Source organism: Saimiri boliviensis, chromosome 19 (assembly GCF_048565385.1).
Source record: "Saimiri boliviensis isolate mSaiBol1 chromosome 19, mSaiBol1.pri, whole genome shotgun sequence".
In the NCBI taxonomy this organism is placed as follows: Eukaryota; Metazoa; Chordata; class Mammalia; order Primates; family Cebidae; genus Saimiri; species Saimiri boliviensis.
Genome location: NC_133467.1, coordinates 23,754,780 through 23,779,837, shown reverse-complemented (window position 1 = coordinate 23,779,837; position 25,058 = coordinate 23,754,780). Strand labels below are relative to the sequence as shown.

At 39.1% G+C, this 25,058-nt stretch overlaps 1 protein-coding gene across 1 annotated transcript in view; it reads right to left on the bottom strand.

The window, feature by feature from the left end:
- Positions 1 to 25,058, bottom strand: part of F5 (coagulation factor V) — a 71,080-nt gene that overhangs the window by 10,915 nt on the left and 35,107 nt on the right. The window contains exons 11-19 of the mRNA XM_039460104.2: positions 23,918 to 24,068; positions 21,730 to 21,942; positions 16,845 to 20,298; positions 13,116 to 13,290; positions 6,224 to 6,460; positions 5,068 to 5,278; positions 3,475 to 3,654; positions 1,267 to 1,383; positions 200 to 271 (exon numbers count right to left, since the gene is read on the bottom strand). Of these exons, the coding sequence (XP_039316038.2) occupies positions 200 to 271; positions 1,267 to 1,383; positions 3,475 to 3,654; positions 5,068 to 5,278; positions 6,224 to 6,460; positions 13,116 to 13,290; positions 16,845 to 20,298; positions 21,730 to 21,942; positions 23,918 to 24,068 (4,810 nt within the window). The remainder of the gene's footprint in view (positions 1 to 199; positions 272 to 1,266; positions 1,384 to 3,474; positions 3,655 to 5,067; positions 5,279 to 6,223; positions 6,461 to 13,115; positions 13,291 to 16,844; positions 20,299 to 21,729; positions 21,943 to 23,917; positions 24,069 to 25,058) is intronic.

The window sequence follows — 25,058 nt, the reverse complement described above, 5'->3', positions numbered from 1 at the left end:
CAGGTCTTTAGCTGCTGCCATAGTGTTCCTTCCTCTACCAGATGAGTACCCCAAATGAAGCTGCTTCACTATATTGCAGGAGAGAAAAGCACAAGGTGAAGAACTGATGCATAGATAGGGTTGTCATGTATGGTTTCACAGGCTGCATGCTGCACAGTTGTAGGAGGTACCATTCATATGCCATGGTGCTACAACTTACCCAGGAACTCTGAAGCCTTGATCTGTGAATCAGATATGATACCAGTGCTTAGTCCCATTGGCATCTTACATTCTATGAAAAACAGAAAAAATGAATACTTTTTGCTTAGAAAATAGATATAATAAAGTAAAACTCCATGGTTACAGGTTATGTCTCTGATAGGTCGGTAATTACCTATTTTTACCTACCTTGTGTGGCACTGACTTAAATATATCTGATTATAAAAGGTAAATGCACTAACAAGACTGCTGCATTAATAGATACAGTGGCATCCTAGAAGAAAACAACTGAAATCCTGAAATTTGATTGATTTTTAAACTCATTTTCTTCTGCTTTTATCTTAAATTATGCTATTTTATAACATTAAGTACTATCCATGGCCAGATGCAGTGGCTCATGCCTGTAATCCTAATATCTGGGAGGCCAAGGTGGGAGGATTACTTGAGGTCAGGTGTTTGAGACCATTTTGGGCAACCTCTTCTCTAAAAAAAAAAAAAAAAAAAAAAAAGTTCCATCCCTCATGAGACTATGTACTTTAAAGTTGACCTCAAAGTCACAACGTTATTTATATCAAGGAAGGGATACCAGCCACCGTGCTACCTGGATGTTGGCACAATGCTTCATACTCAGTGGGTGCTTAGTAATGGTTTAAAGAATGGATGAATAGATGGACAGATGAAAACTGTGTTTCCTAAATGCTGAAATGCCGAGTTTAGTGACTATCTCAGTCATTGTTAAATTCCTGTTACATTTTCCCTCCTTAACTCTTGGAACCTGGAGAATTTCTTACACGTACTTTCCCATGGATCACAAATCATGAAGGGCACTTTACATATGTTTCCCAATTGAGAGGAATGCTTTTGAACTGACTGATGTGTTTTCAATGCAACCAGACCATGGGCCAGAATAAAAGCAACTATGGCTACAAATTATGCCTTTGTCACATCGGGGTTCTTAGAGTTGAATTTGGGGTACCAGGTGAGTTTCCAGTCTAAAAATTGGCAATATTCTAGTGATAGGTACTCTCCTGCTTAAAAAAAAAAAAAATCACATGGCTCTTGTGATACCTCTGTCCATGATAAGAAATGGTGTTTGCATCCCTGCTCTCTGGTTTTCTCCAACCTCTGTGTTTAGGAGCCACCAGCCAGGTTTTGATGCCTTCATTTCAAGAGTTTTAAATGAACCTAAAATAAAAAGTTAAGAACAACATTACATATGTAAAAATTAACAAGATAATATTGAGGTTGATAGTTATCTAAGAATCCTAAAATTCCTGCTTCACAAGAGACTTTCAAATAGAATTTAACCATTTTTCTTTAGGTAGGACTACAAGTATATCAGATAGAAACAAAACAGTAACAAGTAGAGATAACTAAAAAAAAAAAATTTAAATCTCTACCACATCTCACTAGAATAAACTTTCACTTATTTAAATATAATGTTACAAGTCAACTCACATACAATACAGCTTCACAGTCCTAAGTATCAAAGTGATCTTGAGTGATATCACTGGGCCTCAAAAATATCCTTCGTTTCATTTCCCTCTCTTCATTTTGCATTTTTTTTTTTTTTTTTTGAGACGGAGTTTCGCTCTTGTTACCCTGGCTGGAGTGCAATGGCACAATCTCGGCTCACCGCAACCTCCGCCTCCTGGGTTCAGGCAATTCTCCTGCCTCAGCCTCCTGAGTAGCTGGGATTACAGGCACGCGCCACCATGCCCAGCTAATTTTTTTTGTATTTTTAGTAGAGACGGGGTTTCACCATGTTGACCAGGATGGTCTCGATCTCTTGACCTCGTGATCCACCCGCCTCAGCCTCCCAAAGTGCTGGGATTACAGGCTTGAGCCACCGCGCCTGGCCCATTTTTCTCTTTTTTATGTAAGAAAATCAAAATAAAACCTTCTTTCTCCATGTTTTCAAATTTTCCATAAAGCTTACATATTTGAATAGAGATTTTAAAAGTATCATACATGTTTCCCTCTCTTCATTTTGCTTTTTTATTTTTTATATATAGAAAAATCAAAATAAAACCTTCTTCCTCGATGTTTTCAAATTTTCCATAAAACTTACATATTTGAATAGAGAGTTACATAAATTGTTCACAGAAAAAAACGCTGAGAGAATGAGATTTCTAAAACCTCTGGCTATCCATTCTGGTATTTAATATTACCCCCGGCAGTTAATATTTAAATTCTGTTGACTGTAATTTACTACTGTTTCCCAGATTGTGGGTGAAAATGAATAGATATGGTTATCTTCCTCAAACATAATGAAAAAGATCTCCAGTTTTCCTCTCTCCAGTACAGGTATTCAGGTTTGCAGAATCAGAGCTGCCAGTCAATCCTTGCTTCTCAGTCTGTCTGCAGGCTCATGGGAAGGATGACTGACTGATCTGCTAATACTTGGTGAAAAGATGAATGAATCTGACTGAATCTCCTCTGTCTCTGATATTAATACAGCAGGTCTCTCTAGATGTATTAGTGAGTTACTGGCATGTGAAAAACCAACAAGAATCCTCTTTTTTTTCCCTGCTCTTAACCAAACTAGTCCATATGGACTTCTGTGCCTGCATCTGAGGCAGATTCACAGAACTTCCTCACCCAAAGTGCCATTGAGGGACTGCCTTCACTAGATCCTCAGGCAGCATGTGTTAGGTTGGTGCAAATTGTAATTGCAGTTTCTGCCATTACTTTTAATAGAAGGCAAAATAGAAGGAAGCTCTAAATAACTTTGTTATTCTTTAATAAACAAATACCTTTGTTATTCATTTTATTTAAAAAAAGTAATTATTTGAAAAAACTTTTTCCTCTTTAAGCAGCCTATAAGTCTGTTTCAAAATATGATTCCTGGAGTCACTCGCCCAAAGATACTAGGGTGACAGAGCCTATAGGAGGAGCAGAACTGAAGAATCTGGAAACTTTCCCAGCAGAGATAACTATAGCTGCCTGAGCCCTGTGGGATTCATTTTTTCATCTGCTTGAGACCTTCTCTGTATAATACAGTGGCTTGGGAGAACCTGCATATTATATAGCATCTCTGTAGAACAAAGTTGGGTCACACAATTAGCCTGTGTGGTGCTGCAAATAGTTCATAAATTAGATGACATTTTTGTATTCCATCTACACTTCGGGTCTATGGCTTTGCCTAGGCTCTATGCCAGAACCACTGTGTTCTGATCCATTAGGAAATATATGCACAAGGAGGAAATGAGGGGTAATGAGTGCCTTTTCCGTGTATTTCTTAGCAGGGACCTCTTTCCATTACCCAATCATTACCGGGCAGAAGGGGCCAGACCCCTAACTGGTGCCGTTTATTGCCATTTTCCAGCAAGGTCTGGCCATGAAAGTGAACCACGTGAATGTCTTGAGAGCCGCCTATGTTCAGCAGGTGTAACCTCACCCATTCTTGCTCATACATTCTCAGACCAGGCAAGCTGTAGATCCTCCCATTAATGGCTGAAAGGACAAAGAGTTGCAGTCAATTAGAAATCTGTTGACACCGAGAGGGCAACTGGCAAGGAAATATGAGGCACCCCACTCAACACCTGTCTTCCTCATGATTCTGCATTCCCAGGCCTACCCAGCCATGGAAAGGGCCCTCCTGTATGTCATATCAGTGAGAGGCTGAAGCAGACCCACCGGTCTTCATATCATTCACACCAGCCTACAGCAGAAGTCGGGGGAAGCTCCCTTTCAAAGCAGTTCATTACTCTTTTCCCCAGCTTTTACACTCTGTGTTTTACCCATTTACCCTTTCCATTAACAGTCTGAATTTTCCTTAACTACAAAAAGATAAACATGAATATGGGCAGACAAAGTAAACCCTGGGGTTAGAGTCAGTAAGGAGACACGTAGCATGTCACCTTAAAGCCTTCTAAATGCGGAGAAAGTTTCAGTTTATAAAATTAGGAGTTTATCATTGGTGTACCCAGCAACCATAGCAAGTCATGTTTATTCTCTCATTGGTATGATAACTCCTCTGCCCACTTCTCAGATTAGATGTTTAGGGTTCTTAGGCTTTATCTACTCTTCCTGTAATACAATATGTGGATTTTTTTAAATTTCTGAGAAACCTGATCACCTCAAAAATGTAACACAAAATTTTAAAGACAGAGTATGGTACAAACAAACATTAACTGGAACCGAAGTAAGGGAAGTGCTTTGTTTCCTTCTTCTTAAGTTAAAGGAACTACTGTAAAATTTCAGAAAGCAGGCAAATGATTTTTTGGAAAGGGAGAGGTTGAGGTCACTTGGGCACCCTTAAAATTATATCAGGTATGAGAACACCTATCTACATACTCATAACACAAGCTCATACCTTTCTCATCTCAGTTTCTGTTTCAGTTTCTAGCTTACAGGGCAAATTTCTCAGTGAATTTCCAAGTAGGCACACTTTTCCCAGTGTGACCACCCAAATGCTCTCTTGCCACTATTCTCCTATTACTTGGGCACCTAGCTTCCTGTCTCACCTGGTAGCTGCTGAGAGCTAAAACTATTAGAACCATTCTTGGTCTTTTCTTTTATATAAACACTTGTGCCTTTAGAGATCCAGAAACCAGCTTATTAACTTTCTAAATTGCAGAACAATGTTAATTCCTTTTCAATATATGTTACCAACTGAAGCACACTGGCTTTTTGTTGTTGTTTCCTGCTGTTTTGCAGCAGCTTCTCTGCGCTATCTTTCAGACTTTCTCTTTTCGCCTCACCCACAGTGTCACCTGCTAGATTACGTCAGCCCTCTGGGATGTGAAGGAACTGGTTTTAGTTGTAGCACCAGGTATCTCAGAAGCATCTCATGTGTAATCTTGTGAAGATCTAAGGGCAGGAATCACTGTGATCAGTGTAATTTAATTAGTTCGAGGAAAATACCAGGAAACTCATGGGAGTTTTTCACTTCTGTGGCTGTGAGTCTCCAAGACATTCTGGACTTCTTTTCATAGTACCAGCTCTTCTTTTCATCAAAGATCATAAATAGTAAGACAAATTCTCTCATGTCCACAGGCATGTTGCTCTCCTTATGAAGTATTCCTTTCTGGCAGATTAGGAGGGGACCTATCAAGCCCGAGTGAATATCTTTTTCCTAGAAAACAGAGTAAATTGTTTGTATTGTCCTTTTCTCAGGAATTTCTTTGCTTTTCTGATAATCACTGATCATATAGAAAAGAACAGTTTCTGATAGGCTCTAAATTTGAAGATGAAGATTATAAATGAATGGCTTAATAAGCCTGGATATTTATCACCTAATTCTGTTGTATCCATAATCCTCCTTCCTCTGATAGATCCTTATTCCAGTAAAAATGATTATAATAATATTGATAATATAAGGGATACTATTTATTGGGAATCTACTATTATGTTCAATGATTTGTCTGCAATCTCTCATTTAATCCTGACAATTATCTTATATGGTAAATATAAATTCATTCATTGAACAAATACTTACCAAGTGCTTACCGTATACTACATACTATTACCTCATTTTTAACTTCTGATACCAGGCTAAGACAGGTCAAGGAATTTCCTAGGATTACGCATTAAGTGACAGGGTAAAAATTTAAATCTGAATCTGTGTTCTTTCTACTATGCCTGAAATGAAGGAGTCGTTTTTCTTTTTAATGCATGTACAACATATTGTTTTGAAGTGTGTATACAGTGCAGAATGTTAGATGAAGGAGTCTTGACATTGCATTTCTTTTCATAAAGAAAGAGCAAAAGATAGCTAACACTTGTTCAAGAAAATTTCAAATGAATGCCATCTTCTGTAAATGTAGGCAATCTGATTCATGGCCAATCATTCAAGTAATCCTCCCTCCTCTCCACTGAATAAATGTTTCTCTCTCTGTCATCGAAGAGCTACATGGAGAGTTCCTGGTTATGATAAATGTAGACTGCTAACCATACCCTTACACATTCCTCATGAAAAGCAAGACAGACATTTAGCAAGAAATAACCCTGACTCTTCTATTTCGTGGACTCAGATTACAACATTAGGGAAATGAGAAAAATTTTCAATGAAAGTACCTACTGGGTTCACAGCTGAGTAGTAAGTCCAAGCCCGACAGGCAGAGCCAGGACTTTCTGGCCCCGATCGCTCAGTGGCATGCCATACATAGGTATAACTGCTGTTTGGCTGAACAGCATTATCGTCCTGAAACCATGCAGGAGAGTCATCTTCATAAGTCTTTCCCTCTGATGATTTTTCATAGGAAAGTCCATGGGCATGTAGAGAATATGGTCTGGATGCTAAATTTTTAAAACGAACCTAGAAAAAGGAATGATCCACGAGTATACTTAAGCATAGCAAAATCTAAACTAAAAAATTTCAGCATTATAGCTCAAATTGGCTGTTTATAAAGCCAGAGTTAAAACATAAGGTACAAAATAACTTATGTATATTATTTCATTTAATTTTTACAACCATCCTGTGAGATATGGCCCAAGTAGTTTTCTCCAGAAATACCAAAACATGTTTGTTCTTGGGCTCAAGGCAAAAGTATCAACATTATGTACTAATGAAATGAGAGTGATAGGTAATGGAGATGTGAAGATTAACAAAGCTTGATCTTGTTCATAAGCTTTTAAGCTACTGGTAAAGAGAGACATGCACATGGGCATCCACACTACAAATCTAGAGGCAACAGATGCTAGTTACAAAGTCTAAATGGGTTCAGATGACAATGTGCTGGAGGAACAATTTGGTTGAATATTTAGGAGAGGTTGGAACAATTATGGTAAGTTTCTTAGAGGAAATGGAATTGGCCATCATAGAATGAACAGTTCAGCAGAGGGAGAAAGGAATTTCCGACTCCCAGAAGGGCAGAAGGATGCCTGTGAGCAGGGGAGTAAAGGAAGAGTTCAGGGAATAGTAAGGATCTGGGTGGGGCTGGGCTGTAAAATGCACAAGGAAGGTAGAACCTGGTGAGAAATGAGGCTGGAAAAGGACTAGCTTAGGGCCAGATGGTAAAGGACTTAAATGCCATATGAGAAGTCTTCACACCCCAGCAGTCAGACCTGTGAAGCTCCTCCCAGACCTTCTATAACTTTTTTTTTTTTTTTTTTTTTTGGAGACAGAGTCTTGCCCTGTCATCCAGGCTGGAGTGCAATGGAGTGATCTTGGCTCACTGCAACTTCTGCCTCCCGGGTTCAAGCTATTCTCCTGCCTCAGCCTCCCAAGTATCTGGGATTATAAGCACGTGTCACCATGCCCAGCTAATTTTTGTATCTTTATTAGAGACAGGGTTTCACCATGTTGCCTAGACTGGTCTCAAAATCCTAACCTATGATCTGCCCACCTTGGCCTCCCAAAGTGCCTGGGATTACAGGCTTGAGTCACTGTGCCCGGCCCCCCTTCTATAACTTCTAGTGATTAAAGACCCCGTAATTGTCTTTTTCTTATTTTATTCTACAAAGCCAGCATCACCCTAATAACAAAACCTGGCAAAGGCACAATGAATAATGAAAACTACCGGCCAATGTCTCTGAGATACATAGACACAAAAATCTTCAATGAAATACTGGAAAACCAAATCCAGCAGCACATTAAAAGTTAATTAATCACAATCACGTAGGCTTCATTCCTAAGATGCAAACTGGCTCAACATATGCAAATCAATAAATGTTATTCACCAAATAAACTGAATTAAAAACAAAAGCCATATTATCTCAATAGACATGGAAAAAGCTTTTGATAAAATCTAACATACCTTCATGATAAAAAACCTTCAACAAACTAAACATTGAAGGAACATACTTCAAAAATATTAGAGCCATCTATGACAAACCCACAGCCAACATCACACTGAATGAGCAAAAGCTGGAAGCCTTCCCTGTGAGAACTGGAACAAGACATGGATGCCCACTCTCATCACTCCTATTCAACATAGTACTGGAAATTCTAGTAACAGCAATAAAGCAAGAAAATAAAATAGAAGGCATCCAAATAAGAAAAGAAGTTAAACTATCTCTCTTCATTGGCAATATGATTCTATACCTAACCCTGAAGACTCCATGGAAAGGCTCCAGGAACTGATAAATGACTTCAGTAAAGTTTCAGGATGCAAGATCAATGTACTAAATCAATTACACAAAATAGAATGTACAAATGTACAAAATAGCATTTCTATACATCAGTAATTTTTCAAACTGAGAGCAAAATCAAGAATGCAATCCCATTAACAATAGACACACACACACACACACACACACAGATGCACACACACACACACACACACACACACACACAAAATACTTAGGAATACATCTAACCAAAGAGGTAAAAGATCTCTATAAGGGGAATTTACAAAACACTGATGAAAGAAATCATAGATGACACAAACAAATAGAAAAACATTCTGTGCTCATATATTGGAAGAATCGGAATTGTTAAAATAGCCATATTATGCTCAAAGCAATCTACAGATTCAACACTATTTTTAATGAGCTACTAATACCATTTTCCTCAAGATTAGAAAAAACTATTCTGAAATTCATATGGAACCAAAAAAATCCTGAATAGCCAAAGCAATCCTAAGCCAAAAGAACAAATCTGGAGGTATCACATTACCTAAATGGAAACTATAGTATAAAGCTACAGTACCAAAACAGCATGCTACTGGTACAAAAACAGACACATAGACCAATGGAACAGAATAGAGAACCCAGAAATAAAGCCACATACTTACAATCACCTGAACTTTGACAAAGTCACAAAAGCAATGGGGAAAGGACTTCTATTTAATAAATGGTGCTGGAATAACTGGCTACCTGTATATGGAAGAATGAAAGTGAACCCCTACCTTTTATCATATATAAAAATTAACTCAAGATGGATTAAAGATTTAAATATAAGACCTCAAACTATAAGAATCCTAGAAGAAAACCTAGCAAACATCATTTTGGATATCAGCCTTGGGAAAGAATTTATGACTAATTCCTCAAAAGCATTTCAACAAAAGCAAAAATTGACATGTTAAAGAGCTTTTGCTCAGAAAAGAAGCGATCTATAGAGTGAACAGACACAGAATAGGAAAAAATATTCACAAAGTATGTATTTGACAAGGTCTAATATCCAGAATCTATAGGATAAACAATTAAATAAGCAAAAAACAACCCCATTAAAAAGTGGACAAAAGACATGAACAGAAACTTCTCAAAATAAGACATACAAATAGCCAAAAAACATGAAAAAAAAATGCTCAGCATCACTAATCAGAGAAATGCAAATCAATACCACAATGAAATACCATCTCACACCAGTCAGAATGGCTATTAGTAAAAAGTCAAAAAATAGATGCTGGTGAGGGTGTGAAGAAAAGGGAATGCTTATATACCATTGCTTAGAATGCAAATTAGCCACTGTGGAAAGAAGTTTCCCAAAGAATTTAAATGGAACTGCTATTTGACCTAGCAATTCTATTACTGGGTATATATAGCCAAAAGAAAATAAATTGTTAACACAGCAAGGTGGCTCATGCCTGTAATCCTAGCACTTTGGGAGGCTGAGGCAGGTGGATCGCCTGAGGTCAGGAGTTTGAGACCAGCCTGGCCAATGTGGTAAAACCCTGTCTCTACTAAAAATACAAAAATTAGTCCAGCATGGTGGTGGGCACCTGTAATCCCAGCTACTTGGGAGGCTGAAGCAGGAGAATTGCTTAAACCTGGGATGCGGAGGTTGCAGTGAGTCTAGATCACACCTCTGCACTCCATCCTGGGTGACAAAGTGAGACTCCATCCCAAAAAAAAAAAAAAAAAAAAGGAATACATTATTCTACCAAAAAGACACATGTACTAGGATGTTCATCACAGTATTATTCACAGTAGCAAAGACATGGAATCAACCTAGGTGCCCATCAGTGGTGGATTGGATAAAGAAAATATGGTACATATGCACCATGGAATACTATGCAGCCATGAAAAAGATTGAAATCATATCCTTTGCAACAACATGGATGCATCTAGAGGCTATTATGCTAAGTGAATTAATGCAGAAACAGATAACTAAATACTGCATGTTCTTTTGTATAAGTGGGAGCTAAACATTGGGTATTTACAGACAAAAAGATGGCAACAATAAACACTGGGGACTACTAGAGGGGAGAGGGAGGGAGACGGACAAGGGCTAAAACACTATCTATTGGGTACTATACGCACTACTTGGGCGATGGGATCAATCATACGCTAAACAGCATCACACAATATACCCAGATAACAAACCTGCACATGTCCCCTGAATCTAAAATAAAAGTTAAAATTATTTTTAAAATACACAGTTATTTGTATCTAGTCAAATCCTGGGCTAAAACAAAGATTCCATATTTGATTTTTTTTTTCCTTTTGTCTAAGGCTCCAATATGACTCAATGCAACATTGTTACTGATCCTGTCTTTATTCACAATTGTGATGTATTGTTTATTATGGCTTTCTTATATTAATTTTGATTTTTAAATTTTTAAAACATTTTCAGTTGCTTTAGGGATACAAGTGGTTTTGGGTTACATGGATGAATTGTATAGTGGTAGAGTCTAGGATTTTAGTGAACCTGTCACCTGAGTACTGTAGCTTGTATCCAATAGGTAGCTTTTCATCCACCCCTGTTCTCTTTTGAGTATCCAATGTCCATTATACCAGTCTGTCTGCCTTTGCATACCCATAGTTTAGCTCCCATTTATAAGTGAGCACATGCAGTATCTGGTTTTTGGTTCCTGAGTTACTTCAACTTGGAAAAAGATTTTTAAATCTATTGTTAAATTATTGTTTGTCTTGAAAAAGACCCCCTAATCATACGAGAGAATATTGCTTCCCATAGCTTCATGGAAAATTTAGAATAATTAAGATTCTTATATTCCTATGTACTTACATTTTTAAAAAGAACAAATGGTCACTGAAAATTTTGTGAATGCTTACACAGACATAGTAGATCATATGTTTGAATACAGATTAGCTTACTTTAGAATCAGAGGTCTTTCTGGGTTTTTGAACATGAGAGGTTAGAAAAAATGGTGGAACTATGGAACAGAACAGAGGCTTCAGAAATAACACCACACATCTACAACCATCTGATCTTTGACAAACCTGACAAAAACAAGCAATGGGGAAAGGATTTCCTATTAAATAAATGCTGTTGGGAAAACTGGCTAGCCATATGCTGAAAACTGAAACTGGACCCCTTCCTTATACCTTATACAAAAAATTAACTCAAGATGGATTAAAGACTTAAACATAAGACATAAAACCATAAAAACCCTAGAAGAAAACCTAGGCAATACCATTCAGACATAGGCATGGGCAAAGCCTTCATGACTAAAACACCAAAAGCAATGACAACAAAAGCCAAAAGTGACAAATGGGATCTAATTAAACTAAAGAATTTCTGCACAGCAAAAGAAACTATCATCAGAGTGAACTGGCAACCTTTAACATGGGAAAAAATGCAAGCTATCCATCTGACAGAGGGCTAATATCCAGTATCTACAAAGAACTTAAATTTACAAGAAAAAAACAACCCATCAAAAAGTGGGCAAAGGATATGAACAGACACTTCTCAAAAGAAGACATTTATGTGGCCAACAAACATATGAAAAAAAGCTCATCATCACTGGTCATCAGAGAAATGCAAATTAAAACCACAGTGAGATACCATTTCACACCAGTTAAAGTGGTGATCATTAAAAGACATAGCAGATGCTGGAGAGGATGTGGAGAAATAGAAACATTTTTACACTGTTGGTGGGATTGTAAATTAGTTCAACCACTGTAGAAGACAGTGTGGCAATTCCTTAAGGATAAAGAACTAGAAATACCATTTGACTTGGTAATCCCATTACTAGGTATATACCCAAAGGATTATAAATCATTCTACTGTAAAGAGACATGCACACATATGCTTATTGCAACACTGTTCACAATAGCAAAGACTTGCAGCCAACCCAAATGCCCATTGATGATATACTGGATAAAGAAAATGTGGCACATATACACCACGGAATACTATGCAGCCATAAAAAAGAATGAGTTCATGTCCTTTGCAGCAACATGGAGGTAGCTGGAAACCATTATTCTCAAGCAACTAACACAGGAACAGAAAACCAAAAACCGCATGTTCTCAATCATAAGTGGGAGCTGAACAATGAGAACACATGAACACAGGGAGGGGAACGTCACACACTGGGGCCTGTTGGAGAGTCGGGAGCTATGGGAGGAATAGCATTAGGAGAAATACCTAATGTAGATGACGGGTTGATGAGTGCAGCAAACCACCATGGCGCTTGTATACCTATGTAACAAACCTGCACGTTCTGCACGTGTATTCCAAAACTTAAAGTATAATTTAATAAAAATTTAAAAAAAGAAAAAAATGGGGAAAGTAAACTTCCTTACAAAAGTAAGCTATAATCTTGGATCTGGACAAAAGATTTTGAAAGAAATGACTAGGACTAGGAAGATATTTGAAGAAACTTGCTCTCTTTCAGAGGGCATGGAGACATCTTTACTTTCCTTACTCATTTTATTTTACTTCACTTTATGTTTTCAAGAAAACACCAGAAGATATTTCTAAATTACTATTACTGTTAGCACAACTACTGCCACCACAACCACCACCACTGTGGAACCCCATTCAATTGCTTTTGAATATATTAATTTTCTGTGTTAACTTTAGATAGGTTAGCTTTAGATAGAAATTACAGAGAGATTTTCCACAATTACATATTTTTCAGCATTTTTTTAAATAGAAAATTTTTTTTTTAGTCTCAAAGATTGCCAGATTACTTGGCAAACAGTCTATGAAAAGAAATGTAATTATTCATTAATTCTGGAAAATAAACAAATCACCGATAGCTCTCTTGCCACATACATCTTTACAACCCTCTGGTGCTTGTGGAAATTCCTCTAATGATCTTAGCAGTGTTCCAGAGACTTACTTGGATAACATCATCCACTTCAGCTCTGATAATAGGACCAAGAATTCCAAGATGCTCTTCATACTCCCCTTGAGGATCACGTTTGGTAAAACTGCTGTCAAGGTACTTTCGAAAAACCACTTTCTTATATATGGTGTTTTCTGGAGTATTGTCAATGTCTTCAATATCTCTTTCACTGAAACAATAGTATTTGTGTAAAAAAAGAAATTAAAGACTGTTCAAAGAATTTAGGAAATTGTCTCTTTTTCTAGATATAGTATCCAGCATAGAGAAGGTCTTGAATATATACTTGGTGGACAAATGAGTAAATATATAAGTGGATAAAAGCAAAAGCCAGTAAATATCTTTCAACCCCTCACTCAAATATTTTATAGGGAAGTCTTCCTATGACCTTTTAGTCTAGGTCAAGTCTTTCCATATCAACTCCTTATATTTCTATAGTATTATTATATATAGTAAATTCCTGTAGTATTCTTATAATAGTTTTATAGTATATATATTGTAGGTTTTATATATTTGTGAGATTATCTATTAATATCTGACTCTCACTCAATGTAAGTACCATGAGGTCAGTCATTATGCCTAGTTTGCTCATAATATTCTCCAGTGCTAAGCACATTATCTGGCACACAGTAGGAACTTAATTGTCAAACATGTAAATGAATGCAGAAATATAATCATGTTGTTAACACAGCAAATTTTAACAGCAAAGGCAGATAAAGCCATATAAATGGGACAGTGCCAGAGCTTGGGGCTATCATGTGACAATGGTCAGATTAATACAAAGGTCACACTTGTGAAAGTCACTGGATGGATGAATGTTTTATATCCTGAAAGTAGCCACTCTTCTCACTTTTTTCTTTTTTTTTCTTTCTTTTTTTTTTTTTTTTTTTTTGCTAATGTACATTATTCTCAAGTTTCTTGACATTGGTGTGGACAAAGATTGTTTGGATATGACCTCGAAAGCACAGGCAACAGAAGCAGAAATAGACAAATGGGATTGCATCAAACTCAAAAGTTTATGAGGAAAGGAAATAACAGAGTAAAGAGACAACCTATGGAATGAGAGAATATTCTTGAAAACCAGATATCTGATAAGGAATTAATATTAAAAGTATAAGGAACTCAATTCAACAAAAAAAAATTAAAAAGCCTGATTTAAAAAATGAACAAAGATCTTGAATAGACATTTCATAAAAGAAGACATACAAATGACCAAACAATATATGAAAAGATGCTCAACATTTCTAATAATCAGAGAAATGCAATTTAAAATCACAATGAGGGCTCACCTCACACCGTTAGGGTGGCTATTGTAAAAATGATAAGAGATAAATGTTGGCAAGGATGTAAAGAAAAGGGAACTCATGTACACTCTTGGTGAGAATGTAAATTAGTACAGCCATTATGGAAAACAGTATGGGAGGTTCCTTTAAAAATTAAAGAATTACCATATGATCCATCAATCCACTTTTGGGTATATACCCAAAGAAAATGAAATCAGTATGTCGAAGAGATATCTGCTTTCTCATGCTCACTGCAGCATTAGCCACAGTAGCCAAGATATGGAAGCAAGCCAAATGTCTACCAGCAAATGAATTTCTTTCTTTCTTTCTTTCTTTTTTTTTTTTTGAGACAGAGTCTCACTCTGTTGCCAGGCGCCAGGCTGGAGTGCAGTGGCACAATCTGGGCTCACTGCAACCTCCACCTCCCGGGTTCAAGCAATTCTCCTGCCTCAGCCTCCCGAGTAGCTGGAACTACAGGCGCATGCCACCACGCTCAGCTAATTTTTGTATTTTTAATAGAGACGGGGTTTCACCATGTTGGCCAGGATGGTCCCAATCTCTTGACCTCGTGATCCACCAGCCTCAGCCTCCCAAAGTGCTGGGATTACAGGCTTGAGTCACCGTGCCCAGCCATGAATGGATTTCTTAAACGTGATCTACATAAACAATGAAATACTATTTAGCATTTAAAAAAAGAAAAAGAAGAAATGTCATTTGCAACAACATGGCTGAACCAGGAGGTTATTATGTTGACATAAAATAAGCCAGGCACAGAAAGACAAGTACTCAGGTGATCTGCCCTCCTCATGGTGATGGAAACATTCTGTATCTTGACAGTATCAATGTCAGTGTGCTGGTTGTGATATAGTATTATAGATTTGCAAAATGTTACCCCTGGGAGAGCCTGGATGAAGAATACTCAGGATCAGGCGTCCCCAAACTATGGCCCGCGGGCCACATGTGGCCCCCTGAGGCCATTTATCCACCCCCCCGCCACACTTCAGGAAGGGGCACCTCTTTCATTGGTGGTCAGTGAGAGGAGCACAGCATGTGGCGGCCCTCCAACGGTCTGAGGGACAGTGAACTGGCCCCCTGTGTAAAAAGTTTGGGGACGCCTGCTCAGAATACTCAAAGGATCTCTCTGTATTATTTCTCTCAACTATACGTGAATCTATTTTTTAATTCCAAAATAAAAAGTATAATTAAAAATTATAAATAAATAAAGTCATTATTCCCATCTAGCTCACTGGCTCAGTCTAGGGCCAAAGCATGTCAAATTCTCCCACTGACTCTCACATTTCCCAAGCCTGTGGAAACAAGCCAAACACTCATCCATCACACCCATAATATTTGCTATATACCATGAGCCATCAACAGAGAATCTCAATCTGCCTTTCTTCTGGTCTACCTCCCCTACTAATCCCATCTTTCCAGACTCTGAGCATAACATGCAAATTCACAAGACACAAGGGAGTGGGTAAAGCAACTTTGATTGCCATAAAAGTGTGTTGTGAGCCTCCAATGGAATACAAGATTTTGAACGTAGTTCAATTTCTATTCACTCTGGACAGGCCCTACATTCTACTGCTTTGGGGCCTTACTTAGAAATACTCAGATAACTAGTTGTTCTCATATGGTATTGAGTGCAATATTTAAATAGGAATTCATAGGAAAAAGTATTTTAAATGGAGTTCTAATGTGGAGATGTCAGGCATCATATTAATGAACTCATTTGCATAAGTTACACCATACATTGTGTTTGCCTCCTGTAATTACACTTCAGTTTTTTAATTCATTAGTGTAACAGCTTTTGTAAAAGCTATGGGCGATGTCTAGACAGTCGAAGTGCAGTCATCATGCTATATCCCTGAGAATTTGTAGTTAACTAAGCCTTGCTCCTTTCCTCCTCTCTCTTTTTTCTTTCCGTATCTTCATCCCAGAACAAAGAGCCCAGCTCATCATGGCTTTCTACCTCTAAGCAAAACTGAATTGTAAATAATCTTTTTAAAAAAGTGATTTGGATCTCTTAGAAATTCTGACGTAAATAAGTAAATGCAAAAAGGACATGATATTTGGGTTTGGATTTGAGGCTAACTTCAATGAACTCATAATGATTAGCATATAGCTATGGATAGGTTGGGCTCTGCCTGGAGCAAGAAGAGTCAGTAGAAACATGGGTAGTAAGAGGAGAGGACACAGAAGAAGGCTTAATTACGGAATATTATAAAGTTCTCACAGTGACTATTCTTATACTGTCCAGGGCCATTTAAAGTACAGAAGCAGTCTTGGAATTGACAAAGGAAATAGTACAGACCAACTTGCAATAGGGAAACCAAACTGTTCTCAGTATAATTTGCCCAGAATTATCTCCCTGAATTGTTGTAGCTACTTTTTTCAACAGAAATGGAAAAATGAGAATAAAAAGGGAGAAAACTGGCCAAACCGTTGTACAAATTCTGAATAATCCCAGGATATTTCTTCAGCAGCAATGTAATAATTTCTTCTGTTTCCATTGTTGCTGCGGAGGTACCAGGCTGCAATGTTGTCAGGATTTCTGGAGGCGTTGATGTTTGTCCTAACATCAGTTTTGTAGGGGTCATCATAGGACACATAATCCGTTTCAGTATAGTCATCTTCACTGCTCTGGACCTCTTCCCTTGGAATAATCTCAATGTAATCTGTACCATCTTTGCTGAGGCCAACTATAACCAGTGGATTAAATTCCTTCAATAGAAATGTATCATTGAGAGTAGGAGATGAAGGAGATGGCGTGCGACCAAGGTCTGAATAAGGAAAAGTCTCATTAAATTCTGGAATAAGCAATGACTGACTAGATTCAGAAGGGTAGAATATCTGACTGAGGTCTGGAGGAGGTGATATCTGCCTGAGATCAGGGAGAAGGATGGTCTCACTGAGGTCTGGAGAGAGAGTCACCTGGGTGAGGTCTGGGGAAAGGGATACCTCACCAAAGTCTAGGGAAAGGTCTGTCTCACCAAGGTCTGGAGAAAGCATCATCTGGTCGAGGTCTGGGGAAAGGGGAATTTGACTGAGATCTACAAAGAGGGGCATCTCACTGAGTTCTGGAGAGAGGTCTGAAGAGAGATTCATGTGGCTGAGGTCTAGAGAGCGGTTTGTCTCACTGAGTTCTGGAGAGACAGTCGTGTGGCTGAGTTCTGGAGAGAGATTTGTCTGGCTGAGTTCTGGAGAGATAGTCATCTGACTGATGTCTGGAGAAAGAGGGATCTGACCCAGTTCTGGGGAAAGGTTTGTTTGGCTGAGTTCTGGAGAGACAGTCGTCTGACTGATGCCTGGAGAAAGAGGGATCTGACCCAATTCTGGGGAAAGGTTTGTCTGACTGAGTTCTGGAGAGAGGGTCGTCTGACTGATGCCTGGAGAAAGAGGGATCTGACCCAATTCTGGGGAAAGGTTTGTTTGACTGAGTTCTGGAGAGAGGGTCGTCTGACTGATGCCTGGAGAAAGAGGGATCTGACCCAATTCTGGGGAAAGGTTTGTTTGACTGAGTTCTGGAGAGAGGGTCACCTGGCTGAGGTCTGGAGAGAGGTTTGTCTGGCTGAGTTCTGGAGAGAGAGTCGTCTGACTGATGTCTGGAGAAAGAGGGATCTGACCCAATTCTGGGGAAAGGTTTGTCTGACTGAGTTCTGGAGAGAGGGTCACCTGGCTGAGGTCTGGAGAGAGGTTTGTCTGGCTGAGTTCTGGAGAGAGAGTCGTCTGACTGATGTCTGGAGAAAGAGGGATCTGACCCAATTCTGGGGAAAGGTTTGTCTGACTGAGTTCTGGAGAGAGGGTCACCTGGCTGAGGTCTGGAGAGAGGTTTGTCTGGCTGAGTTCTGGAGAGAGAGTCGTCTGACTGATGTCTGGAGAAAGAGGGATCTGACCCAGTTCTGGGGAAAGGTTTGTCTGACTGAGTTCTGGAGAGAGGGTCACCTGGCTGAGGTCTGGAGAGAGGTTTGTCTGGCTGAGTTCTGGAGAGAGAGTCGTCTGACTGATGTCTGGAGAAAGAGGGATCTGACCCAATTCTGGGGAAAGGTTTGTATGACTGAGTTCTGGAGAGAGGGTCACCTGGCTGAGGTCTGGAGAGAGGTTTGTCTGGCTGAGTTCTGGAGAGAGAGTCGTCTGACTGATGTCTGGAGAAAGAGGGATCTGACCCAGTTCTGGGGAAAGGTTTGTCTGACTGAGTTCTGGAGAGAGGGTCACCTGGCTGAGGTCTGGAGAGAGGTTTGTCTGGTTGAGTTCTGGTGAGAGAGTCGTCTGACTGATGTCTGGAGAAAGAGGGATCTGACCCAGTTCTGGGGAAAGATTTGTCTGACTGAGTTCTGGAGAGAGGGTCACCTGGCTGAGGTCTGGAGAGGTGATTGTCTGCCAGACTTCATGTTCTGAGGAAGGGGACATTTGACTGATATCAGTGGGGAAGGACTTGTGATTTTGGTCATAGTCAAATATCTCACTGAGCTCTGGAGAAGAGGATCTGTGACTGGGGTCTGAAGTAGAGTTCATTTGATCAAGGTCTTGAATAAGGAATGTTTCATAGTGTTCCTCTGGGGGCACTGACTGATAAAGATCTGGAGGAGAACTTGTCTGATCAGTGTCATTTGAGGAATTCTGATTATGGTCAGGAAGTGAGAGTATCCAGCCAAAATCCACAGAGGGCAATGTCTGATTGAGGTCTATGGGAAAAGATGTTTTATTGGATTTATGGAGCAACAAGGAATGATTAAATCTTCTTTCTGAAAATGGGTTGTAGGCTTCACTTCTTAGAGAGTGAAAGGCCCTTGGAGATAAAGGAGCATGGTGTGTATGCTTCTCTTTTCTCTTTTTTCGTGTCTTAATGAGAAACTGGCTTTTCTTCAGTCCACTGTTTCCTCCATCCTGTCTTATTTGTAGAATTTTATGTCTAACTCTAGAAAACTCTGGCTGGCCACTCGGCTTTCCAGGCTTGTTGGTAAGAGGGGTGCTTTCTCCCCTGGCATGTGAGGCATTCTGAGGGCTGATCAGCTGATTGTTAACAGCTGTGTCTTCATCAGTATCTTGGATTACTTCATAACTACCTTTCTCAGAAGCCAAATGCCATTTCCCAACCAGAATCTTAGATGGGTTCTTTTGTTTTAAGAGTAACAGATCACTAGGAAGGTCCTTCCGGGGCCTCATTCTGGAAGAACCATTGTATTGGCTTAGATGCCTCCCAATTTTATCTGCTGGTGATTTCATCCAGGAGAACCTGTGCTTTGCTGCTTGGTCTCTTTTTACCTTGGGTTCCTTATGTTTAGGATGTTCTTGACTTCTGAATTCTCCTGCACCAAGTGAAAGTAGATGTATCCCTGTGACATCTGACTCTAGAGGATCCTCTATAGGGTTTTCAGAATAAGGGCTGGAATGCTCTGCTGTGGAAGAATGGAAAACTGAGTTCTTGCCAATGAGGTGTCTCTGTGGGGAACCAGCTATAGTGGCTTGTTGGTGAGAAGGGGTTTTCTGAGGTTCTGCAAGGTTATTGACAGTGAGCTTACTAATCTTCATTGGGGAAGAATAATTTGAACCAACAGTTACATCTGTGTTTGGAGAAATAAATTCACTGTTATTCTCCAGAGCTAGGGCAGTAAGATTGAACTCTTCTTCTTTCTGATTCAGTGATGAATTTCTCAGTGATCTAATTCCTAATGCTGAAGCCAGTCTATTCTGGTAATCATAGTCAGCATCACTCTCTTCATCTTCATTTTCTGAAGGATCGTGCATTTTCCGTGTAGCTATGACCGAAGATTCTTGAGGTTCATAAATCTCATATGAGTCTTCATAATCATCTCGAATACATTTAACATCCCTAAATTTCAGCCTCAGCTTTTTGCTTCTTGGACTGGAATTCATGGTAGTTAATATCCAAGTTCCTACAGAAGAGAGACAGAGAAGAGAGATCTGGAAGTCTGGGAAAAGACATGCAAACATATGGATCCCCTGTGGCAGGTCATTTCTAATAAACTTTAGTCAGGGACATTCAAGTATGGGCTGTGGACCACTGCTTGTCTGTGAACTATTGGTTACTGGGTCACAATAACATAAGGAGAGAAAACGAGAATGAAATGCTTAAGAAACTTGTTTTTTCTAAAGCAGTTTGACATTGCTGTGACTCTAAGCACATGAGTAGTGCATTTATTTCATTTAACAGAATACAAACCACAAGTATTAGTTAGTGGAGATTAGCGGGGGAAAAGGTCTTTCAGGACAGGTAGTATCTCACTGAGAATATATTAAGAAAGGGGTGACTCAAAAATAAAATGAACTTTTAGTATCATAAATAACAGCACATCTTATTTTAGAAATAGAGTTAAGGGGATGATGATGAGGTCTATCCTCACAAATAAGAGACATTTAGATATTTTTAAGTAATAAGCAATTCAGGAGGGCAATTTTGAATCTTTGAAATGACATGCATTGCTGGCACACTAAAGATTTCTTGGGGTCAGACGCGGTGGCTCACGTCTGTAATCCCAGCACTTTGGGAAGCCAAGGCAGGCAGATCACGAGGCAAGGAGATAGAGACCATCCTGGCTAATAGGGTGAAACCCCGTTTCTACTAAAAATACAAAAAATTAGTCTCTAGTGCCAGCTACTCAGGAGACGGAGGCAGGACAATCGCTTGAACCTGGAAGGCGGAGGTTATAGTGAGCCGAGATCGTGCCACTTCACTGCAACCTGGGTGACAGAGCAAGACTCCGTCTCAAAAAAAATTTCTTGGTGAGTCTCCAATAGTTACCATTGCTGGTATCTACTGAGTGCTAGGCACTTGGCACATATTACTGTTTTAATGGTCGAAGTAACTCTGTGAGGTGTGATTTGTGGCTCAGTGAGGCCACATAACTTGCGTAAGGTTACACAGCAATTGAGTGGCAGATCAGGACTCGCACTCCAGTCTGACAAACTCCAAAGCTGGAGCTGAAGCAGCCTCTAAGGCACTGTACCTGATGACTGAAGACGGCTGTCACAAAAAAACCAAAAAGGGCATTTTGATAAAAGAAATGCTCTTTTGTGGCCAAAATATTTATGCTTCTTCCTCAGAGTTATGCCTTATTTTTCTACTGTTGTGTCTTTACTTCCTACTTTGCCCCGAGAAGGAGAAATATAACCCCACATTAAAGGACTGGATCCATTTAAATCATTAATTTCTCAAAGAGGAATCATGAGAAACATTGAAAGAAAAGCCTGCAGAGGATCAGGGAGATAAACAGAGGAGCACTGGCAGCCTGGAGAGCAGCAGCAGACCTTTATAGACCAGAAATTCAAAGCAAGCTGCGTCTCTGAACGTCCAGGCTCTTACTCACCAACATTATCCATTGTGACCGTCACAGATTCTCCGCGCATGGGGAAGAGGGTCAAGGTGTCCTCGTGCCTCTTTCCATAGATGAACGAGTGCCCAGTGAAGTGGATGGTCAAAATGTCATTCTGGGTCCCCACACTACAGAAGTGCCACTGGACAGTGTCATCAAAGCAGAATCCAAGAGTAGGTATGCTCTCCGGCACATAGCCATTGATAGCTGAAAGAGTAAAACCTGTTAAAATTCCAGGTCTATGTCAACGAAAGGGCATATGTCTAATTATACCTAAGACAAATGTCTCTGTTAATACAGCTGTGTCAAAACAGTGATTATCCAAGATAAGCTTTATCTGATCTAACATGTGACTAGAAGATCAAACTCAGAATTCTCAAATGAGAGATTATTCTCCTAAGTTAGCCAAAAGAGAAATATCAAGAAAAAGATAAACCTTCCATTTATATTGATTTATTCATTTATTTGTCAAATGTATAGTAAATATTTTGTGTTCCACTCTCTGCCTTAAAGATATTCCAATAATTCCACTTGGAGGCCTAATATAAGAAATGCATGTTTTTGATAACATTAGTCATTGGATAAGAAGTAATGTCCCTAAAAGTAAAGATCATTTAGCGTATTTTTTAGTTTTTATTGCTCTGTCTTATAATCTATATAGTATCCACAGTTTCAAGTATCCAGTTCATACATTTTCATTATTGTTAAAAGGGACACAGCTGTAGGCAATATTTTTATTTACTCATATACTAAGCATGGTAGTAAAAAATCAAAGACTCGATTTCTATGAGGGCAGGGCTCATATCTACCTGAATTACCACTCTCAGCCTTAGTACCAGTATAATGACTGACGTTAACAAATATTTAAATACCTACCTAAATCATTAAGTCACTTGAATAACTTACATGTTATGTTATTATTAGTTTGTACCTCATTCTAGATGTTTTTCTAAATTGTCTATAACTGCATTGTTCAATATGGTAGCCATTAGCTACAAGTGGCTCTTGAGTACTTGAAATGTGGGCAGACTGGACTGAGGTATGCTGTGAGTGTAAAATATATATTGGATTTCAAATACTTAGTAATAAAGTAAATATCATTAACTTTTATATTGATTATGTGTTGAAATGGTAATATTTAGGGTATACTGAGTTAAGTAAAACATGTTACTAAAATTAATATCACCTATTTCTCTTTTTAATGTGGCTATCAGAAAATTTTAAATTACAGATGTAGCTCATATGTAGTTTCTATTGGACAGCACTGGTCTAGAACAGTGATTGATTCACTGCCAAAAGGAAGTGATGCAAAGAAAGCTGAGAGTAATTTTCTGTTTGAATTATTTGTCCTGGCACCTGTCAGCTGTGATAATCCATAGCTGTCAGTCGTCTGAAGCTATATGAACAGAACATGGAGAAATCATCCTCACATGTGTGATTACCTATGAGAGAAAGTGATTACCATGACTCTAGACTCTGACAGGGGACTCACTAGGGGACCCCTGACTGTTGTGGAGAAGTTTGCTTCCAACTGACTCAGTGACATTTCTCTCCGACTGCCATGGCAGTGCTTTTGGCTACTGAACTTCAGAACTGCAGCAAATGCTGGAACCCTCATTCAGGAAATGCCTTCTGTTCTGAACTTCTTACTGATCACTTTAAATTTCTTCATGCATTGCCTTTCCAAGACTCTTAGGTCCCTGTACTCATTTTGCTCTACTTTGATGTGTCAATCCATCTTTGGATTATTTGCCTTGTTTCTGCCCTGGCCGTATAGAATATTCACCCTGAACTCAGTCTAAAGTTCTTGGATGCTACTGACACAACCTGTAACATCTTCCATTACCCCCAGCCCCTCACCCTGTTCCTCACTGCCCAGAGTATGTCTGTATGTGCACATGTGCATACGTATACACACACATGTGTGCATGTGCACACATACCCACACGCTTGGAACAGAAGACCAAGTCCATTTCTAAGGATGGAGAGCCTTTGACCTCTTGCTTAAAAATTTTGCTATGATGTCACCCATGGATTTCATCACCAAGTCTTTGGACTGGAAGTGAGGGCTGGAGGTGCTCTTTAGCGAGTGGATTCTAATCCATGTCTCTGACTCTAGGCATAGTCATATTTCAACCACAGGAGTGAAAAACTGATGAACAAAAATAGTACTCTGACTTACTGCTCATGACATTTGATTCGTAAAAGTTGGGGTCATCACGTTTCACCTCATCAGGATTTTCACAAAACTTGTTGATGTTGTCCTCAAGGTACCAGCTTTTGTTCTCATCAAATACAGCAAACACAGCCCTCTGTTCGATGTCTGCTGCCCTCTGAAGGACAAAACAGCATAGTGGTACAAGAACAGATGCATAGACCAATAGAACAGAATACTGAACTCAGAAATAATGCCCACCTACAACTATCTGATCTTCCAGAAACCTGACAAAAACAAGCAATGGGGAAAGCCTTCCCTATTTAATAAATGGTTCTAGGATAAGTGGCTACCCATAGGCAGAACATTGAAACTGGACTCCTTCCTTACACCATATACAAAAATTAATTCAAGATGGATTAAAGACTTAAGTGTAGGCTGGGCATGATGGCTCATGCCTGTAATCTCGGCGCTTTGGGAGGCTGAGGCAAATCCCAGCTACTAAGGAGGCAGACTGAGGCAGGAGAATAACTTGAACCCAGGAGGTGGAAGTTTCAGTGAGCTGAGATTGCGCCACTGCACTCCAGCCTGGGTGACAACGTAAGACTCCATCTCAAAAAAAAAAAGATGTAAATGTGAAACCCCAAACTATTAAACCCCGGAAGATAACGTAGACAATACCATTTGGGACATAGGCATGGGCAAAGGTTTCATGACGAAGACACAAAAAGTAATTGCAACAAAAGCAAAAATTGACAAATGAAATCTAATTAAACTAAAGAGCTTCTGTGCAGCAAAAGGAACTATCAACAGAATAAACAGACAACCTGCAGAATGGGAGAAAAATTTTACAAACTATGTATTGACAAAGGCCTAATATCCAGCATTTATAAGGGACTTAAATTTACAAGAAAAAAAACAACCCCATTAAAAAGTAGGCAAAAGACATGAACAGACACTTTTCATGTGGCCAAAGAGCATATGAGAAAAGCTCAACATCACTGATAATTAGAGATATGCAAATCAAAACCACAATGAGATACCATCTCATACCAGTCAGAATGGCTATTATTAAAAAGTCAAAAACTAACAGATGCTGGAAAAGTTGTAGAGAAAAAGAAATGCTTTTACAATCTTGGTGGGAGTGTAAATTAGTTCAACCACTGTG